General features: G+C 39.3%; 1 protein-coding gene across 2 annotated transcripts; it reads left to right on the top strand.

The window, feature by feature from the left end:
- The first annotated feature begins 1773 nt into the window (after positions 1–1773).
- XIRP1 (xin actin binding repeat containing 1) lies at positions 1774–22933 on the top strand. 2 transcript variants are annotated; one of them, XM_075271481.1, is made up of 4 exons: positions 1774–1861; positions 10240–10389; positions 12224–12273; positions 14942–22933. In XM_075271481.1, exon 4 carries the CDS (start codon positions 14942–14944, stop codon positions 21974–21976), a length of 7035 nt encoding a protein of 2344 aa, XP_075127582.1. In that variant the 5' UTR covers positions 1774–1861; positions 10240–10389; positions 12224–12273; the 3' UTR covers positions 21977–22933. The 2 variants fall into 2 exon arrangements, with proteins under 2 accessions (XP_075127582.1, XP_075127583.1); XM_075271482.1 differs by lacking the exon at positions 1774–1861 and adding an exon at positions 6709–6736.
- Positions 22934–23007: the final 74 nt, after the last annotated feature.

Below are 23007 nucleotides of genomic sequence, written 5' to 3'. Positions count from 1 at the left end.
ATTGACCAGAGTTGATTGGCCAGTGTACAGCATTCGGACAATCAACGCTGGTTCTGCCAGAGGCTCGTCTGTGAGGGGGCAGAGTCTAAGATCGGACCACAGCAGTCTCTATTGTGGTCCAATTTTAGACTCCACCTCCTCACAGACGAGCCTCCAGCAGAACCAGCGTTGATTGGCCGAATGCTGTACACTGGCCAATCAACGCTGGTCAATGCATTCCTATGATAAAAAAGTCAGCTCCCTCGTAACAGCAAGCTGCCAGCTCTCTGCCGACTATCAAGGACAAGCCTGCTGCAGAACCAGCGTTGATTTACCGCAGGCTTGTCTTTGCTAGTCGGGAGAGCTGGCAGCTTGCAGTTACGAGGGAGCTTACTTTTTATCAGCACAACTGCAAGCGCTGTGCAGTTAAAGTGCACAGACCCCATAGACTATAATAGGGTCCATGCGCTTTAACTGCACAGCGCTCCTCCTAAACACTCTCCTCCTGCTATTCGTGGACTTGGTGACTCTCCTTTAGTCCAATAGTGGTTTCCCCTGAAATGAGCATTTTTTCCCATAGACTGTAATGGGATTCGATATTCGATCGAGTAGTCGAATATTGAGGCTCTACTCAAAACGAATATCGAATCTCGAATATTTCACTGTTCGCTCATTTCTAATCCAGACATCAATACTATTAATAATGAACTGGTATGACTCCACTCACACATTTTTCTGTTTAATAAGATAGAATCTCGTTCAGACTGTGCCAAGTGCCATTTCTAATCTTATACTGCAGATTAGTTGAACAACTTCAGGAGAATTGCTGCGAACATGTACAGGAGGAAGATGGTGAACAGACCCTAAATATCGTGGCTTAAAAACAGCAAAATACCAATACTTTGCAATATACTCTGCTTTCTCCTGTATTTGATGGTGTCATCCATACTAACAATATGTCATCTAACTACAGCCAGAAGTTCCATGATTTCTTGTTATCAATAGTGACATCAAGACAATTGACTAAGTTGGCTACCATGGTCAGTTTCCATGGACAGTTCCATCTGTATAGAAGACACTACATCACATATAAGAGAAAGCAGGTATCGAATGGGATTAGACATGCTGGAACAAAAAAATCCATGTAGTAAGCACACTGAAAAGTTTTTGCTTTTTTACAATCTTGAAACTATAAAAATTTGGCAAAAAATTTTATATAATTTATATAGAATATTAGGCAAACCACCAATTTCAGTAGGTCCATCAGGGTGACCCAATTTTCACACTGATGGAAGATGTTGGGGAAAAGAAGAGTTGGGTTTGTTGGATTCCAACATGCCCAATTCTTTGTTCTCAAGTGAAATAAGTCACCTCCAAATCTGGAACCTCCAAAATGAAATATTTTAATAATCCCCCATTACTATCTCATAAAATGCCAAAATCAGATTCTAAATATTGTATCTTAAAAACAGAGTATGACTACACATGTCTAGACACCCAACTTTGGCACTTTTTGGAGTCTTCCAAGCCCTTACATTGCGTTCCCAGCAGAAGAGCCTCAGAAGAGTGATTTCATTCTCCAAGGTGTTTGACAATGACTCAGTCCAAGGCCTAATAGACTAACTGCAATTTCTAAATGTGACGTTTCGGGCTCCTATAGTTACAGCACCGTAATGGTTGACTCAAATGAATAGAGTAGCACTTGCCATTCCCTAAAAATAGACCGGTAGATTCATAGTCCCAACATAGCTCAGCTCCCTGATAAAAACAGCTGCCACTTGCTACAGCCAGACACAGAGGGACGCAGGTCCTGCCTGGGACACAGGGAAACTCAGCAACTCATTTGGGGACTTTCTACTCACAAACTGGAACATCTGTACATGTAAGTTAATGCAAAATATTCTCCTTTGCTGAATTGTATGTTATTATATTGTGTTAATTTATAGTGTAACGTCTAAAATGCCACCATTAGCACTAGTAGTCGTGTCTACAGCAACTCACCTTCTGAATTAGAGAATATATACTACGCTACTGTTTTGTACTATTGTCAGATTGAGTTCAGATTTTACCTTTAGGTCAATAGTTTTATGCTGTTTTTCAAAAATAGAATTTAAAATTTCTCCATGTTGAACTGAAAAAGAACAGTCCAAAAAAACTCCCAAAATCTAGCACTTGTATAATAAAATGCTTCAGTTTATGATGGAACTTATGGAAGGGAGGAGCACTATGGTTTGGGGGGCAGTGCAAATCTACAATCTCATCCGTATCCCAGGAGCCTTGGAGGGTGGCTATTCCCAGTATGAGGAAACCAGTACCATAAACAATACATTTTTGATACAGGGCCAGGAGTTTCGTGTTACCCCTTTGAATGGCTTCAAAGTACTTGATAGCTGATAACTTAGTTGATTCATCGTTTTGTTTCTATGTATTTTTTCCCAATTTGCTTTTATAGCCAGTGGTGGAGATTTATTATGTGGAAAGTTTTGACAGTCAGTTTTGCTGAAAATTGTGCTGTTGTAATTTACTCCAAATTTATCAAATTTTCCAAGATGTTTGATAAACTTAGCACATCTATAAGTCTAAGTCTGGGTTCACACGGGGTGTTTTGTGCCGGATTTTGACACATAATCCGAGTCAGACTCTGGCTCAAAAAACCACCTTCCATTGAATTCAATGGGTTCCTTTTTCCCGCTCATGGAAAAAAATAAGCGACATGACCTTTCTTGCCGCGGATTCCGTGGTGGAATCTGCTGTAGAGTCCTCAGTGCAACACTCCCTCCCGACTAGGCCCATTCATTTGGGACTAATCTGGAGCGGCATGCCGCGACTGGATGCTGGTGCAGTGTACACACTGCACTGGCATCAAGTTGCGACTAGCTGTTTTTTTTACCGGATTCTGAGGCGGCCTACCGCTCAAAATCCAGTCCAAAAAACCTGTGAACCCAGCCTAACACTTCTGTCCTGTGATGTTACTCTACTTCTTACACCACCCACCCACCAGACTGAGATTGAGACAACTTTTGGGACTTTTTGAAAAGTTTCAATTGATAAATCTGGTGTACAAACACCTAGACGGACAGACCTTGACCACCTTCACACCCACATTTCAAAAGTGCAATGAGTGGTTTAAAAATGCAAAAGGTCACAATTTTTTGCACAAATGAGTTCAAAAAGTTGCAAATCCTTAGTTTGTGCCTTTTTATTGTCAAAATCATGGAGTTCAGAGCAGGATAAATTCCCCCCAGTGTTCGGGATTAAAATGGAATTGTAGTCAATCGGGGACTTTATTAAGAATGGTTTTCTGTATGCCAATCTTAAAGAAGTCCCCGACTAGCGATAACGGCACCGGGTTATCAGAGACTCTGGACGCTTAACAATTTCATGGGAATGGAAATTGGTGCCAGGAACTAGTGTACATTTCCTATATTACTCACTACAGTTTTCTGGCGTGAGTTATAGTAAATTTGTTGGGCTGTCCCAACAAATGTCCCAACTGGGGCATCCCTGTCCCAGTCTACCTTGGTCTCTGCCCACTTTCATAAAAAGTGGGGAGTGGGGTACAGAAAGAGGGAAATAGCGCATGTTTAATGCAGATTTTTGTGACCCACGTAAAGTAAAGTGCAATTTACATATTGTATGTACTAAAATTTTTGCAATTCCAATTTGCCCTCCTAATTACTACAATAAACATTTTAGTATGACACATGTATTGGATATTGAGGCCTATCCCCTAAACTAGTATAAAACATTGGAAAGACTACAAAGTATAATAGATAGGTAAATAGATAGATAGATAGATAGATAGATAGATAGATAGATAGATAGAAAAAAATACTTGCCTGCAAGCATCTTGATCCTTGATGGAATGTTTTATTGGAGCCAGAAAACACTACGTATCGGCCCATCAAATGTGATAAAGTGTGGGCCGAGACATGGTGTTTTTTGGCTCCAATGAAACATTCCATCAAGGATCAAGATGCTGATGGACAATTTTTTTTTATTTTGCTGCATCCAATAAGGAGATTGATATACTGTTGTGCAACTTGAGGATTTCATCTCTCAATGTTTGGTGGCGCCTATTTCTGTTTTTTTTAGATAGAGAGTGAGATAGATGATTGATAGATAGCTAGATAGATAGATAGATAGATAGATAGATAATACATAGATAGATAGATAGATAGCTAGATAGATAGATAGATAGATAATACATAGATAGATAGATAGATAGATAGATAGAATATATAGATAGATGATAGATAGATAGATAGATAGATAGATAGATAGATAGATAGATAGATAGATAGATTAGATAAATAGACTTGTATAGTGCTGTATGGCATGTTGACACCCTTCACTTTACAAGTCTGCCTTTGCAGTACATATATTTTTCCTATTTTATTTTCACAGCTCAACTAATATATCTTACACTAAGTCCCATTTACAAATATCTAAGATGCTTCTGGACACTTCAGGCCTTTGCTATCCTCATAGGATATATTTCAGGTCATCTCTAGCTATTTTATATTTCACACCAGGCGACTGGGGGAAAGTATTAATCTGAAGTGGTCAGGGGTGCTGTAAATACAGCACTGGGAGCCATGAAATAAAGCTCTTTTTAACATGCCTGAGATGTTTCCGTGAAGAAGAGGAGACCAGGAGACCATCTAGAGACAGCTGCCTGCTGGTAGAAGGGTCTATATCCTGGTGCCTAGGGACAGCTGCACGAGACTGCACCACAATACTGTTCCTAGAATACTTCACCACATTCCGGGGTCAGACATAATTCTTTTTAGACCAAAATACAACATAGCTTGATCTATTTTACTGTGATCAGACATAGACAACAGTTGTCCTGGGAAGGAGTGACATATTTCTAGTTGTTAGGTGCTTTGGTCATCATAGTAGCAAGTTCATTAGCGAATAAGGGCCATCACATGTATTATATTTAACTTTCTAGTATACATCTGTCACAGGTCTGATATAGATTATTTGTTACATCTGTAACAGACATCAGAATTACACAAGTAACCACATAATAGATACTGTATCCATGAATCGGACCTGCCGTCAATGGCTGTCACATATATAGTCAGATAGATTAGACAGTCACACTGGCCTCTCATCCGTCTATTATGAGTGCCTAGTCATCTATGAGAATTCCACAAGACAAGGCAAATCAGAGGCGCCAGAGATTACCAGCCCATTGTCAGAGCAGAGGTTTTCATTCAGTGTCAGGGACGATGTAACCGGCCTGTGTCTATTTATTACACAGAGCCAATGGTGGAATTCTCTCATCTCTGGCTCTGAAAATCACACAGATACTTTTATGTTTTTTGTTGTTAAAAAAATGAGATTTTTATAAATGTGTAACATTTTACATATCATGTCAGAACATACTGGATTTGTTGTGAACAGTAAAACATCCTACATAAGAGAAATCATACATGTAAAGGCAGCCCATAGTATTGGGAAATGGGAATTGTTAACTAGAATGTCTCTGAAGGGTCTCTGAGAATGGAGGTCCAGCTGGTGTAGAGGACCGTACAGGCAAGGCTCTTTGGGAAAAAGTATACAGATTAGGCTAGGTTTACATCTGCGCGCTAGTATCCGCTTGGAGACCCCCCCCCCCCCTTCCCCCCGAATGGAAACCTAATCCACATAAAAAAGTGGTTACCTTAGGAAACCCGTGGACCCCGTAGACTATAATGGGGTCCGCGTGGTTTCCATTCGGTTTCCTCCCATACGGAGACTGGGCGCAGATGTGTACCAAGCCTTAGTACCACCTATAGGCATACCAGGTTTATTATGGCATCTTATAGATACGCTCATGTATTCTTGGTATACAATGCCAGATTCACACAAACATTTGATTCATTGCTATTGGATAATCAGTTTAGGTCAGTAAGTTTTTGGGATCCAAAGTCAGAATGCGCCCTGTCCATGCCAAAATATTTCCATGTATAACCATGGCAGATACTTTTAGCCCCAGTAACAGCAGGAATTCAGTCTCCTAAAATGAACTGTAGGGCTTATCTGGGTCTTACAGTTCCTGGTCCTCGGTGGATCACATGACCATCGGGTCAGGGAGGAGCCATAGTTGTATACACATAAACTCATTGGGTGGGAAGGGGTGTTAGTGAACTGTCTACTTCAGGGGGGCTCTCAAAACTGCTTAACAGGATCAAGAGTGGACCGCCTGGACGTATAAAGTCAAGAGGTTTAAAGATGGTTAAAGAAGTTTTACATTGTGTTTTAAAACCTACAATGAACATTTATAATATAATTTGACAGATTTGAAATCCACACCCCTCTGCAGATTTCTTGCAGAATTTTTCCACAGTATATAGAAGAGTTTTCATAAAATCTCTTCCACTTTGGAGCTACAATGTAATAGGCGATGGATTTTCTGACCACAATTCTGTGTTTTGGAAATCTGTTGCATATCTGTCCCTTGTGGACCTCCCTTAACCTGCTGGTGTAATAATACAATAAACCGAATGTTTCCTTGTGAATCCATGAGTGAAGCGAGCATGTTCAGCCTGAAGTCACAAGGAACAATAACATGGAGTTGGCAGGCGGCATTGTGTGCAGTGACTGAGATGGGGATTACAGGAGCTGACTGCAGACAGGTTCTAGTTGCCCAGTCTGGATGGGCTGGTGCTGAGTCTGCAGTTTGCTCTATAGACACAGGCAGGGCACAACCGATGGTGTTCTTAGTCTCTCTACAAAAACACAAGACTATGATGGATCTGAACAGGTGGGTGGATGTCTTTCACATGAATATTTAACATTGCATTGTACAGGGGGAACTATAGGGAAAATCTTTCATCACGGTACAATTCACCTAGTCTATCAGATCCGTCCGACCTGATCCTCTGCACTTACTATCCGAGGTTACAGACTGAGCCACAACACCTAGGATGACAATCTAGCAGATTAATGTATCACTAAATATCACATCTCTTTCACATATCACAGCTTTTAATAATATTAAGCAATATACTGACAATGTTGTTCATTGTACAAGTTTTGAGTTTGTCGCCTGACGCAGATCATTGTGGGATCTCGTGGGGGTTTACTGAAGACTTATCTCATGGTAACACTATGTAACTGCAAAGACAGAGATAAGGAAAAGAGAGAGGAAGGAAGGAAGGAAGGAAGGAAGGAAGGAAGGAAGGAAGGAAGGAAGGAGAGAGAGAAGGAAAGAAAGAAAGAAAGAAAGAAAGAAAGAAAGAAAGAAAGAAAGAAAGAAAGAAAGAAAGAAAGAAAGAAAGAAAGAAAGAAAGAAAGAAAGAAATGATTTTTTAAAAAGACAATAATTATATTTTAAGCAAACAATCCACTCAAGTTTTAATTTTTTTTTCCAGAAAAACATTAGATAAGATAAGATAATCCTATAATAGTCCCATCATGGGGAAATTCAGTGTGTTACAGCAGCATAGATGAATGTATTCTCTATCTATCTATCTATCTATCTATCTATCTATCTATCTATCTATCTATCAGTACAGTACTCAATATCACAAAAACAAAGGGGCTTTTAATGGCCCTGTGCAACATTTATGTCTTAAATGCAACGTTACACTGGGGGCTAATAAGTCCCTTTTTTTCTGATATTGGAGTACTGTCTGTTTTGTAGGATTTTGTCATACAGCCATTGGCTCTGGACTGTGGGACCAGCACCCAGCCTTTTATTTTGTTTGGCACTGCTCTTCTTTTTGCACTGTATCTCTCTCTATTGTATCTATATATTTATAGTATTCATCTATCTATCATTTTATTTGTATATTAAGATTCAGATTGTTCAACCATGTACCATTTTACAAGTACAGAGCCTAGATGATGATGATGATTATTATTATTGTTGTTGTTGTTGTTATTAATTAATTATTATTATTATTATTATTATTATTATTATTTATACACATTTTTTTTACTTTAATGGGCTCCACTAGGTGTTTGAGAGTCTGATATTTTACCTAACAATATAACACAGACCTGTTTTGCTATTTTGTCCTCTGATACAGATGTGAACACAGCGGAATAATTAAATACTCTTCTATAAATTCTAACATATTTTTCCCTTTACTTCCTATACCACCCATATTGCAACGCCCAAATAAATATCTTTAGCTCAGACACATAGCCATGTTTTTTATGTTTTTTGAGCCTTGTGTGTAAAGGTTTTTATGTTCTTCTGACACTCTGTGCAGATGTTGCCCAGATCTAATGTAAACTTCTAATGCCAGTGATGTACAAGGGCATTGCCAAGTGCTGATCTAATAGTCTACACGTACCAGCAGATGTGTAGACATCATTGGACATCAGTAACTACATTCCTGCAGGCTCGATTGGCTCCGTAATTCACATTTCAGTGTGAGCCCTCTCTTTTAGTGTCTGTGGTCCATGTTATTGAATGCAGGCATATTTGGCCGGACAATAGCACAGTCCATGTAGGGAGATTAGTATTTTAAGGCCGTAGTAAAGGAGCAGATGTCCAGTTCATTACAATTCACTTGAGTTAATTTGGTTTTTTAGAGCTTCCTGTAGCTATCCTGGCCGGGGTAATGCATATTTAGAATATTTTAAAGACACATGGTACTTATTTTAGGCATCCTTATCTTGTGAATAGTGATAAGGAGACTTTGTAAATGTATTTTCCAGTTGGAATGTGTGTAAGACAAGCTGATAAGCCAAAAGAAAGACAAAGAAAGACTGCCCAACAATAACACAATGAGACAAACCAATTAAGTAACAATTAACAATTGGAACAGATTTTGGAAAAGGTGGGGGCTGTTCTTACAAAGTTATATTTTAGCACATACGTCTAGAAGAGTATATATAGTAGTGTTATAGTTGTACAAAGTTCTAAAACTGATGTTTGACTCTGCCTTAGCTGTCATCTCCATGTGGAATGGATGGAAAGACAGCAGTCTCTGGGTAATAAAATAGTGGCCTCTAAGGCTAAGACATTAAGGTACTTTTGACCATCTTGATCCACTTTTTAGTCCATGGAAAACAAATGATACATGAGCATTCTTAATATCTACTTTTGTCCAGCATGTCACAGGCAGACAAAGGGACAGTTAGTAGGTAGATGGAACAACTTAGGCTGGTCTTACATGACCGTAATGCTTTTACGGTCTTCATGCTGCTGATCAGCAACACTAGTTGCTGATCATCAACATAGACTCCGCAGATGCCTGTAAACTGCCACAGTCCCCCTTAGAGTTCTATGGGCGAGTCCGTGCAGTGCCGTGAATTGTGGCCATTACAGACATGTTCTAAAAAGCGCGGACCTCGGTTGCGGCCCGGCACACCACGGATAAAATATCCGGTGGTGTAAGAGGCCGCATTGAGTATAATGTGTCTGCAAATGGTCCGCAATTGAAAACCCTCCATTGCGGACCATTTGCAGTCTTAAATTACGGTCGTGTAAGACCAGCCTTAGTAGGACACCAACCTATAACTGAGCTTTCTATACCTGTGCGAGTATGTCACTTCCTGAAAATAAGAAAGCTGCCATGTTTCCAATCCTGGACCACCCCTTTAAGAACAGCTATTGAAATAGGGAAGCCCTCGCTCTTCTTTAGGAGTAGGCCTAGTATAAGAAGGAACATTCTCCTTCAGCTAGCAATAGATGGATATGCATGGATATAGCTAGAAGTCACAGGGCCCCATAGCATAATCTGAAAAAACAGCAAAAAAAAAACATGTTTTTTTTCCCAAACCACAAAAGAGGTAAATACAATTTAATAACAGGACTTCCAATTTGTTGGTTCCCATGTCAGAGACTACAAATAACGTAAGTGTTTAATACACATCGCCACTTTTCCACGTGTAATACATCATATATTTTTACATAGAGCGCCTCGGGAGATGGTGATAGTATTTCTTATAAAATCCCTAGTTGTCTGGGGATAATTTCTAACAATAAATGTAAGATGCCCAAAGCAATGAAGAACTGCGCAGGTGCCGGAGTTCACCAGAGATGAGTCTGATGAATCTCATTGAACTTATTTGTGAATTGCAGGTACGGATGGTTTTAAAATTGGGCAATTTGGGACATTAAACCCCCTAGTCTATAAGGCCCTGTGGGTGGTGTTGTGTCCCAAATCAACCTTAAAGGTTCCTTTTAAGGACTAAAGTGGCCAAGCAAAAACAAGTGACAGATTGTACATAATGTATAATGTACTACTGTATATCCAAGTTATGCCTCATATGCTATTTCTAATAATCAATGTGAATGTCTCATTTCAGATGAAAAAAGCTGTAATTGATATACCCGAAGAATACAGAACGTCACTGGAAAGTTTCATCAAGGACAAGTAGATCTTACCCTCCGTGAGGGAACTACACATTGTGAAGACAGCTGCAGCCTGCGGCAGACAATACCAGGAATACAGAGCAGTACGTATCACATTCTCAAAATTCCTGCTTCATGATATATTTTTATCTATTACTATTCTCATCCACCAATGAGAAGACATAGAGGATGCCGTATAGTCAGGGTCATGTATGTATGTGTAGGTTATCCTTAGACAATAGATGATCTCAGGATTAAAGATTTTTACCCATCCAATCCATGGTGCTCGCTTACCCTCAGTCACATACTGTAAACATATTCTGCTGCTACAGCACTAGCTCCAATGGTAAGCCCTCTAAATGTTTTCATGATAGTATCTTATTATTTTATATTAATATCTGCATAAAATACATTTATTATTGTATTATATGCATCCACGTTCCGTAGCTTGTACTTGTAGCCCACATAAACTTCATCCATGAAGGACACGTTTGTACCTCTAAACTGAGACGTTCACATAGTTGTTGTATTATACCTGAGGATGAGCTCCTGCACTTGCAGGTGGTTGGAGCCCTTACCTCTAGACATTGGCAAATTTAAGAAACTGCAGGAAACGCGGCACCAGATTAAGAGGTGAAGATTATCAAAGTTACGCTAGGTTCACACTAGCGTTCGGGTCTCCGTTCTCAGCAGAAGACGGAAAGCTGTCAGAGCGGGTCCAGCCGTGTGTGCCAGTGAGCGTTTTATGCTCTCCGCCGTGGAACCATTTTTTTAAAACCGGACACAGAGTACTGCATATCTGACTCTGTGTCCGATTTTAAAAAAAAAACGGTTTCGCAGCGGAGTGCATAAAACGCTCACCGCCGCTCACGGCCGGACAGCTTTCAACCCCATTCAAATGAATAGTTATGAAAGAGTCCTGCAGCTTTCCATCTCCTGCCTGTTTTGTGCAGGAAACGTAAACCTGCAGAACGGAGACTGGGCGCAGATGTGAACGAGCCCTTAGAATAGTTGGTAGGAAGCATTCATCTATAAAAGCTCCAAGGGACAAGATGAGAGGATAGAAAAATAACAAAAATCCTGAAATCCAAAGGTCAGAGGTCAGTAACACAAAGTAAAGAGCTATTAAGGAAAGACATTGGAAACACATTGTGGTTTTTCCCGCAGTGCATTTCAAAGAAAGTCCATAGAGTTTTCCTATGTGGACTTTCTGCTTCAGTTATATCTATAGGGAAACCATCAGCATTTCCGTAGGTATAACTGACCTGCTGCAATTTCCAAAAACGCAACAGTTTTGGAAATCACAACATTTCCGCTGCACATACATTTTCTGCAGTGTGAGAATAGAATTTGCTACACTGTAGACTTATGGGACTGTAAAATGATGTGGTTTTGTCAAGGCATTTATGCCCCGTGGTGCCCCAGCCTGAAGTAGGAAAAGTGCTGCCCCTGACAACATCTTGTGGGGCACACAAGTGGAGGGGCTGCCTTTTTCCTCTTCTGATGATGTCACATTCATTGGTCATAATGGTACAACATCAGCTCAGACCCATTGAAATGAAGGGGGGCAATCTGGAATAGCAGGCACAGCTCTTACACAATGTATGGTGATGTTTTTGATATTCAGTGAAGAGGCCATAGTGCTTACCTGAATTCTGCAGCTTTGTCAAGCAGCTGATCTGTGGGGGTGCCAATGTTGGACAATCACCAATCACATAAAGAAATCTCATTGATATGTAAGGCATTGATAGTCTACTTGACTAGCCAGACACTGTGCCTGCCACTGTTGCACCCTTCAAACTGAAAGGTTTGTCTATAAGTAGAGAAAGGAGTTCCACCTATAGGATTTGCTAGTGCTAGCACATTTATATTCATATCAGTGACCTCTTAACCTAAGGAATCAAAATCCCCTATTAGTTAATACTTCTGTGTTCACAGGCGCTGAATAGAAGTCAGAAAAGAGACGTCAACCCGATATACACAAAAAGGTAAGATTCACTTTTCATTTTTCAATTTCAGATCATATTCTTCTCTGATGTAACCAAGTACCAAAATGAGAAATAAGTTTAGATCCCAAATGGTAGACTTTGTTCACTGGAAGAAATGCTTCAAATCAAGAAACAATAGTACAGTGAAGTACAATAGTAGGTGAATATATCAGCGCCAAAAAGTCGCAGATTTTAGCCCAAGCTTTATTTTGCACAAAGAAATTCAATCCAATTCTATTTTTTGATGCTCATGTTTTTTCCAAAAATTAGATTTGTGCTTGTTGGGAGGAAACAGGGCAAGCTATGGTCACTATAGTTCACTGTTATATAGGCTGCTTTAGAGGGCATAGGTTTGATCTTCTGATCCATGGACTATTTAAAGATGCAACTATATTAAGAGGCATATGCAATAGGCAATTTGGAGAATTTTAGTCCACTGGATTTTTGGCTAATACAGACATAGTAAATCTAACCTATATTAAAAATAATCTTTAGTCCGATGCTTAAAATGAATGTGCACCTTAAGGGTATGTTCACACAGCGGAATTTGCAACTTTAGGCGTGGCTAGCCGAAACGGGATGCCAATGCAGTGCACCAGCATCCCGTTGCGGCATTCCGCTCTGGATTAGGCCCAAAGAGTCATCTCGCTTCTTTTTTCTGCTACTAGATTCTGCTACAGATTCAGCATCAAAATCCACTGCCAAAAAACTCAGTGTGAAGAGACCCTAACATGGACATCCGCCTAATCTGTTACAACCATGTCCCCTTTAGCAGCAGCTGTAGTCAGAAAGCATGATTTCTCTTGATCCCCTTAAAGAGGAGCTTTTATCAACTCAACCAACTCTTTGCATCGTTCAATAGACTCCGCTCAACTGATTCTGGCACAGTTGCAATTTTGTCTCTAGCCCCCACTGTTCCAGAGAAATCATTGCTGTTAGTTTTCAGCACAGTTATGCTCTCTACTGTCAAGTGGGAGGTCCCTGTCGCACTGCTTCAGGACCGCCCATCTGACAGTGGGAGACTAACAGTTCTGAAACCAACAGAAACATTTGCTCGGGAACAGTGGGTGCTAGAGAAAACAATTCCAACTGGGCTGAACTCAGTAAAGTTGAAAGCTACAATGAGTTGCTGTTGGTAGTTGGTTGAGGTGGTGAAAGGTCCTGTCTAAGGACCTGTCTATTCTGTTTTATTCTAACATATACAATGTTTCTATTTTCCTATCTAATTAGTTGTGTGAGGACTTCCATCTCATTGTCTTGACTGTAATATAAAAATATATAATACTTATTTACTTACTGTTTCCTTGTTTGAGTTGCATTTGTAGCAAGCCTGTGGGATAACACTCGTAATATGAATAACCAATGTTATTTTTCTTCCTAGTGCTTTCATTTTATATTTCTATAGGATATTATGAATTAACCTACTTGTCTTACCTATATTATTAAAAGGGGTTTTCTCATCTAAAAATATTCTAAGGATAAGTTATCGGTGAAGGTCTGACACTGGGCACCCCCATCAATAAGCTGTTGTCAATAGCTAATATACACAGAACGGAGCAGGAAGCAGACAGCTCTGATCTATATAGTGGTTGAGCTAAGTCACTGCCACTTAACTCCCATTCAAGTTAGTGAGCTTATCTGCAGTAACCTGGTCTGGCCACTACACAGAGAATGGAGCTATCTGCCTCCTGCTCAATTCTATGTACATCAATGGTGGTGTCATGAGTCAAAACCTCACTCATTTGACATTGATCACTTCTTCTTAGGATAGTCATGAATATTTTTAGTCTGGAAAATCCCTTTAAAGTGACCCTCCAAACAAAAGCTAAAACTCCTACATGACCCCGAGTCAACCAAAGTTACATATACCTAATCCAATTTGATGTGGAGATCCCCTGGGGTCTTATTGTATCCCTGCAGCCTTCTAAAGTGCTCAAGTAAAAGGCGCCAGCTGTCATGGCACATCTAAGCTTCTGTTGTCTTCTATTTTCTGGGACCTAAACATGAAGTCAGACAACAAAAGCAACCTGAGGAAACCCCTCACGGGCCTCCAGATTAAAGGCGTTTTCCCCATAAACATAACTATATTCAAAGTAAACATTTTTGCAAATATAAATAATTTAAAAAAATTTGCAAAGTTTGAAAGATTTTCTGTAACCATCTCAGTGGTGACACTCTTTTGTCTTTGTAGGTTACCAATGGATATAACTATAATACATATGACTATGAAACCCAGTCATGATCTCCTTGTGGACAGTTCATCTTCTCATGCGGGACAATACTCGCACAAGAAGACAACTTGACCACAATAAGGAAATCATGGCTGAGTTCCTGACCACTGCCAGACCATAGAAAGTTGCCGCATTCATGGTTGAACCCATTGGCAATTAACCAAGACAAAATATTTCATCACTAAGATGCCTAGAGGAAATCTTTAAAGTTGAGCAAATTTAAATATGGTTAAATATGGTTATGTTTGGTGGGAAGGGGAGTCCCTGCAACAACAATTTGGAAATTAAGCCTCTGGAGCTGGTGTGGATTCCACTTTGGGTTATAGGTGGACATTTTACTTTTGTGCGGAGGATTACTTCAATCTGGTAAAAGAAAAAAAATAGAAAATTATATTCATATCTTTGCATGAATTTCATACTCTTATTTACTTCTTAAGATGGCAGATAACACCAAGAAGATATCAAAGGATGGTATTACTGAGAAGAAACATGAAGCTGAACTACCTTTACCACCTCCTCCTGACACAGTCCAACCTTCCGTTACAGTAACTGGAGTACCAGAGCAATGTTTTATGCCTCCGCCACCACCAAAAGAGTCATTTTCCAAGTTCTATGAGCAGAGACAAGTAAATGAACTAAAAAGACTTTACCGCCATATGCATCCAGAGCTAAGAAAGAACTTGGAGCATGCTGTGTCCAGAGACATTTCAGAACTGTTAAGCACTGATGAGCCAAGCCAACAGGCTTCCGTCAGCCTAGATACAGTTTTGCCTGGAGAGGTACAGTCCATGCGTTGGATCTTTGAAAATTGGAATTTAGATACCATTGGAGAACACCAGGGTAACCGAAAATTGACTGAAGAAGAAGCTGTACTTGGTGGTAATGTCAAAAATACTTCTTTGAAATTTCAAGGTCAAAAATTTAATAGTGGTGACATGTTATCATCTGCAGAACATAGAGAAGATCAGACAAAGGGAGACGTCAAGACTGCTTTGTGGTTATTCGAAACACAACCACTTGACTCTTTAAATAAAATCTATCCTGAAGATGTTGATGTCCAGCAAGCAGTTCTAAAAGACCCAATTGAAAAAGGTGATGTTAAAGGAACCAAGATTCTTTTCGAGACTCAATCACTAGATGAAGTTGGCCGGTGCAACTCTGTAGAAGAAAATAACATTCTTCAGCTTAAATCTGAAATACAAGAACTTAAAGGAGATGTGAATAAAACTATCAAATATTTTCAGACTGAGCCATTATGTGCTATTCGAGATAAAACTGGAAATGTTCATGAGATAAAATCTATCTGTAGAGAAGAAACAGAGAGCAATGATGTAAAAACAGCCAGATGGCTATTTGAAACTCAACCTTTGGACACCATTCATAAGGATACATCTAAAGTTCAGATTATTAGAGGAATTTCATTGGAAGAGATAGCAAAAGGAGGTGTAAATGCGACTAAATGGATATTCGAAACTCAACCCTTAGACACGATAAAGGAGAACATAGAAGAAGGAGTGTTTCAACCCTCTGTAGATGACGTTCAAGGAGTAAATGTGAGCAAGCAGTGCAATATCTTTGAAAAACAAACTTTTGACTCCATAAATGATAACACCGACAGTAAATTTGCAGCCACAGAAGAAATTTTGCCTGGAGATGTGAAGTCCACCTTGTGGCTCTTTGAAACACAACCAATGGAAACACTGAAAGGCAGCTTAGAAGTAGGACAACTAAAAAAGGTGGAGCTACTGAATGAGGAACGAGGAGATGTTCAACAAAGGAAACATGTCTTTGAGACATGTTCTCTAGATAAAATTACCAGCAAAGAGGATGAATCCATGGAACAATATGTAACTGGCACAGAAGAAATCATAAAGGGAGATGTGAAGTCCTTCAAAAACCTATTCGAAACACTTCCACATGAAAGAAACCGAAAAAGTGTTCAAGTCTCCAGCCAAGATGAAATTAAGTTGGGAAATGTGAAAGCAAATCAAGCTTTGTTTGAAAGCACGCCACTTTATGCCATAGAAGATAGCTTGGGCAATTACCATGAAGTCACATCTGTCAGTCGGGAACAAGTAATAAGTGGTGACGTTAAAAATTACAAGTGGATGTTTGAAACAAAACCATTGGATCAATTTAATGAAAGTATCCAAAAGGTAGATATCATTAAAGGGATCACAAAGCAAGAAATTATGTCGGGTGATGTGAGAACAGCCAAATGGATGTTTGAAACACAACCTGTTGATGTCATTCATCCCGATAAGAATGTTAAAGACGAAGAGAACCCATCCCAGAAAGACGTCTTACAAAAAGGTGATGTTACTAAATGTCGATGGCTCTTTGAGACCCAACCAATTGACGTGTTGTATGATAAAGCAGAGAAAAAGCAGGAGAAGGAACTTCCCGTTCAAGGTGATGTTAAATCATACACTTGGATGTTTGAAACTCAACCACTTGATTCCATCAAGGATTCCGAAGAGCGATATATAAAAGTTTGCATTGTTTCTCCAGAAAAATCAGAAGGTGTTAATGTAAAAACAACCAAACATCTATTTGAGACTGAACCTTTAGACAGTCTTTCTTCTTCAAGAGAACAGAAAAAAATGATACGTTATTCTAGTCGGGTTGAAATCCAGTCAGGTGAAGTGTCCAGGGTGAAGGAAATTTTTGAGTCAAAGCCAAATGAGTATGCCCCGTTACAAAGGACAGACATCCCTGTAGAAGGAAATATACCTGCTGGCTCAGTAAATAAATTCACTTGGCTTTTTGAAAATTGCCCAATAGACTCTATGACAATTCAAGAAGATGGAATTCAAGAATTACCTCCTGAAAAAGATATAGCAGGTGGAGATGTTGGAGGAAAAAAATTTATCTTTGAAACGTATTCTTTAGATCAGATCCACGAGGATTCTGATGAGAAAGAGATAAACAAAATTCAAGAAGCTGTTTCTGGAGATGTAAAGTCTTGTACTATGCTCTTTGAAACCAAGCCATTATATGCAATTCAGGATAAAGGAGGGAGATACCATGAGGTCACATCTGTGAAGAAAGAAGAAATTCAAAAGGGGGATGTGAGGGGTGCAAAATGGCTGTTTGAAACAAAACCTCTTGATATGATCAATAAGGATGATGAAGTTTTTGTCATTAGGGCAGTGACACAGGAAGATATTGAAAAAGGTTGTGTCAAGGCTGCCCGATGGAGATTTGAGACTGAGCCATTGGATTCCATAACCGAGTCTGAAAAGCGAACGACTAGAACAGTTGAAGATGTACAGAAGGGCGATGTCCGATTAAATAAGCAATTGTTTGAAACCCAACAAGTCAACCAGAAGAAGTATGTTAGATTGGTTAGTGTCAGCGACGTACAGAAGGGAAATGTTAGGACTTCTACATGGCTCTTTGAAAACCAACCTATCGATTGCTTAAAAGGAGAAGATCAAGAACATTGTGGTATCATCAAAGTACAAAGAGAAGACAACCAAAAAGGTGATGTTAAGCGATGCACGTGGTTATTTGAGTCACAACCCTTAGACAGCTTGAAAGACACTGAAAACACAGAAGCTCCTCAATCTACAGAAGGAATTCCCAAAGCCAATGTGAAGAGTACGACCTGGTTGTTTGAGAGAACACCGCTAGATGAATTTGACCATAAATACTCAACGAGCACTGAACAGAAAGAAATAAATGTAAAAGACACGCTTGATGCCTTCCTTTCCCATAATATAATTCAACATAAAGGAATTGTCATTGAAAACAATAATGGTGGATATGTGAAGATGATAAAATATCAGTTATCAACACAGACATCAACTGATATACAAAAGGAAGAAATTCTTGGAGGAAACCTACAAAGGATACTATTACAGCTGCTCCACAGAACTGATGTAGAAGCTCATGGTCTATTAGTAGAGGAAAACAACAGCAGACAAATCATTGCAACCAAATTGAATCTTCTGAATCCAGTCCAGTCAATTAAACAGGAGGCAGAAAATGTCACAGACGATGTAGCCAAAGCCCTTAAAATATTGCTCAATGAAGATGCATCTACCAAAACTGGTATCATCATGGAGGAGTCAGAAAGTGGCTCGGTAAAAATTATCATCTATTCTTTATCATTATACTGTAAATTTAATATGGCTCAAGGGGATATTCTGAAAGGAAATGTCAAGTCTACAATTGGGAATCTCCTTTCATGCAGTCAAGAAAACAAGTCAAGAAACTCAGTGACTCGGGATCAAACAGAGAAAGGAAATGTCCAGTTGTTTACAAGCTGCATTGAGAAAGGTGATCTTGGATACTTGAAAAGTCTTCAGGCGGAATCAGAATTAGATGCTCTCGCATGTTCTCAGAATGAATCTGTGCAGCAAGAGGTCAATGCTCAGCAATGTAACCAGTCAACTGATCAAAGCAAAGCAGGGTCAGGATGTGTGTTTGTTACATCTACACCAGTGTTCCACCCTGTACAACCTCATAAGGCCGTGATAGAATGCACCGGAGATGGAACGATGAAAGACAAAGATGCTCAGAAAGCTTCATCTGGATGCAAAATAGAAAAAAGGAACATCTGTCTGAGCAATACAGCAGAAAGTAATACCACGGCACAGAAAAGCACAAACAGCAAGCAAACATCTGGAGAACAAAATGTCTCCACAATGGACAAAAAGGTTTGTCTTGTAGGTTCCAACGCCAACACGTTACAAAACAATAGCACCTCTAGCACCGATCTACAAGCTGCAATGCTGGATCTAAGACAGGCGACGGCTGAAGCTAGAACCATCCAAAAACAGGTGCAATGCAAGATACAGAGCGATGCTCAAGAAATCCAAGTTACCAACAAGGAAGCAAAAAGAGCTATAACCCAACCAGTTCAAGCAGCATTACACCAAGAACATGCAACAGTAAAGCAAACCGCAAGTGTTGTGACCACGGTTAAAGATACAAGAACATCCTATGCAAGTCTTCAGACTTCGTCCACCAAAAAGGTCAGTGTTTCTGAGGAGGAGAAAACTTCATGTGAGAATAAAGAAAATACTAGAGCAGAAACTAGCAACATTAAAGACGATGCTGAGCCCCCCAAACAAGCAAAGCAATATGTAAATCCCTTTAGTGATTGTGACTATATGGCACAAATAGAACAAGAAGAAAGGGATCAAGATATTGTCAGGGGAGATGTAAAGGCAGCCATCAGAGCATTGCAGAATGCTTCAAAAGAGCAGAGAGAAATAGAAAAGGAAGAAGTTGTAAAAGGTAATTTAACATCCACCCTTGAATCTCTTCAAAAGTCTAATGTTAATGTATCAAAGGGTGACTTTAAAGCAGCTATGATATACAGAAACGCAGGGCAGTCTTATGCTGCAGGTAAAAGGAATTCTGATGTACAGCACATGAAAGATCAGGCTATGGCAAAGTCAATGCAACCATCTGATAATAATTCTCCTCCTTCTCCAGCTCCTGTGACCGAACAAGAAAAGTGCCAAGTTATCAACCCATGTAATATAGAAGCAACAAAAGATGGCTCTGAAAAGGTGAACAAACCTGTGCCAAATACTCAAGATTCCACTGCTTGTAGAAATATAGGAGACGAAAAGACTAATACCTCCCAAACTAGCCAAATGGGACAAAGAAAAAAGCCAGCCATACCACCAAAACCAAAACATTTGACACCAGGAGTACGTCCGCCCCCAAGACACAAAAACAAGCCTTCCGTAACTACACCATCACCTCCAGCTTCGAACCCTTCAACACCATTGAATGAATGTAGCTTTAAAGCTATAACAGAACCAGACAATACGACAATGCAAGTCCAATCGCCAACTAATGTCCCAAGTGCTTCCATACGTCTGTCTACAAACATACATCCTGAATCGGAGAAGGAGATGATTCTTCAAAAAGAACACAACTTGTGCAACCAAAACCATGAAATTTCCAGTAAAAATCAGACCCATCAGGAAGAAAGAGTGATCCAATCTGACCAATACAAAGAAGACATATCAAATGAATACAGTGCGTCTTCAGACACTAAGCTAACATCCCATACAAGACCAGTTTTGGAACAAGACACAAATATACAGAAACTGCCTGAAAATATAAAAGGTGAAAAAGTAAATTTGACCGCTGTGGATAGGAAACAATCAAATACCAATGCTAGCCATGCCAATAAGAATGTAGTCATGAGGGTCAAACGATCCAAGGAATCAGAGGATGCAAGACGCCAACGATTATCAATTCATATGGATGAAATAATGAAGGACAATATTAAGACAGCAACAGATATTTTTGAAAATTTGAGAAAACAGGATGAGTTGGAGAAGATTTTGAAAAAGGTCGAAGAGTTAGAAGAAAATAGAAATAGTGTTGATGTAAAGTCCATGAAAGGTTTATTTGAGACTGTTCCAGATTGGGTGATATCCTCAAAAGAAAAAGCTTCCCCTCTTCCTAAGCAAGAGGACACTCAGAAAGATGAAAGATTTGAGATGCAAAGAGAAGATTCTGAAAGTGTGTCTTCAGTAGAACTTGCCTTTGAGGACCTTGAAAGGGCAAGTACTGAAATCAAACATTTAAAGGAGCAGACCTTGGCCAAAATTTTAGACATTGAAGAAACTGTTAAGAAAGCACTTTATGCTGTTTCCAACTTAAAATCAGATTCGGACATTTCAAGTCTTTCAAGTCTTTTCCGAGAATCTTTAGGGTCATCTGCCAATACTTCAAACAACATTAGAAAAATTAGTATTGTTTCTAGTAAGGCAAAATATGAAAAACCAACACAACTTTTTGATCAAAAAGATATAGAACCTTCACCACAAACCAAAATAGAGAATAAGAAATCAGAACTGGAGGTAACTACTAGTGTCTCCAGTCGACTTTCTCCTACATCTCCATCTTTCATTACCATAGAGTCTGCTGCAAGAAAGACCTCCCAGCAGATCAATAGTTCTCTATCGTCAGCTGTAACTTCAAACCAAAACGGAAGCATGTCCCAAGACATGCACAAACATGACCAACATGAGATAAACTCTCTAGAGTGCTTAGATCCTTTTCATCAGTGGAGTGTCTGTGACAAAGGACAACCATCGTCATCTGGATCACTCGGCATTCCACCAGTTCATGAACAAAATACCAACTCACCATCAAGTCCCAATTCACAGAGGCAAAAAAGCGTCTTAGAATTGAAAACTGGGGCAGAAGGTCCCAAAGTAATTGGAACAACAATAGTTACAGAAAAATATGAAGAATCTGATCAGTTTGGCAACAAAATCATAAGGTCTAAGACATCTACAACAGTTACAAAACAGTCAGATACTCACAGTTCTTCAACGTTTGAGTTTGTATCTTCTCCTCCTCGCTATGAGGTGACTGCTTCTCCTCGGCTTCGAAGACATGTAACCTCATCAGTAGACAACTCCAGTAACAAAGGCAACGAGACTGGTGTGGTCTTCGTCACTTTTGGTAACTCAAAACCAGCTCAGAAATGAATTCATAAATTGTGGTCCTCTGTCAGTTGACTATATCAGGAACCATGATATAGACCATGGTTCATTTTAATCTCAAAGTGCAAAGATAATAGCAAAAATGCATCCCAGTTCTTCTCAACGTACTATTCCATGAATGTTTCTTGGTCGGAGCTTTGTTATTATATTCCTCTTGGAAAAAGCACAAGTGAATGAATAAAAAGAATTTCCTGAAGTTACAATTTACCTATTATGGTCCCAATAACTAAGCAGAAAGTGGGACTTTAGGGTGGGATGTTCAATTTTGTATATGGTATGAAACTGGCCTCCACCACAAACATGCTTGCTTGACCACTTACACTTGTACATTACAATAGGGAAGAGTCCCTCTGGCAGTGGATATCTATATCACCCATGGTGGAATCCTTTGAAGTTTGACGGACTGTCAGGAGGCCATTTATACACATGAGATCATTGGCAACTCCCACCGAGATTGGCAAGTTGAGACAATTTTTATCTTTTACGGCTAGGTTACTCACACTTTTTGTATTATGGCTCCTTATTTTCTTCAACTTTAGCAAGATGGGCCATTGTCTATGGATTTTGTTTTTTGTGCAACCTAAATTTTATATATTGGATACCGCTAGCCAAATATTTATGGCCTCCCAACATCCAGATTGTACATTTGTTGGAATTTGCCCATAGAACTTGGTCAGAGCATATAATGGTGTCTTATAAATAACTAATAAATCTTGAAGACAATTCTCTATACGACAAGGATTATCGTTCTTTGTTAAATCTTCCATAGCGAATAGATTTCATATGCTTTTCTTAACATCATTAGATTTCAGAGTCTAAACTGGAGATCCTAATTTATTATTTATAAAATTGTTTTTTTTAGAGTTTATGCATAAATTTGGCATTTATAGAAACCTTTGTATAGCAATTCTTTTCTCATGAAGTTCTTTTATAAATCTTATACACCACTGTCTGTGACAAGTCCTTTGTTTTTCATGTTGCATAATAAAAATTGTATTTGCATTAAACATGTTTTT

This window comes from Leptodactylus fuscus, chromosome 4 (assembly GCF_031893055.1).
Source record: "Leptodactylus fuscus isolate aLepFus1 chromosome 4, aLepFus1.hap2, whole genome shotgun sequence".
NCBI classification, from domain to species: Eukaryota; Metazoa; Chordata; class Amphibia; order Anura; family Leptodactylidae; genus Leptodactylus; species Leptodactylus fuscus.
Note: the sequence above shows the minus strand (reverse complement) of the source record. Positions and strands in the feature narration are given on the sequence as shown.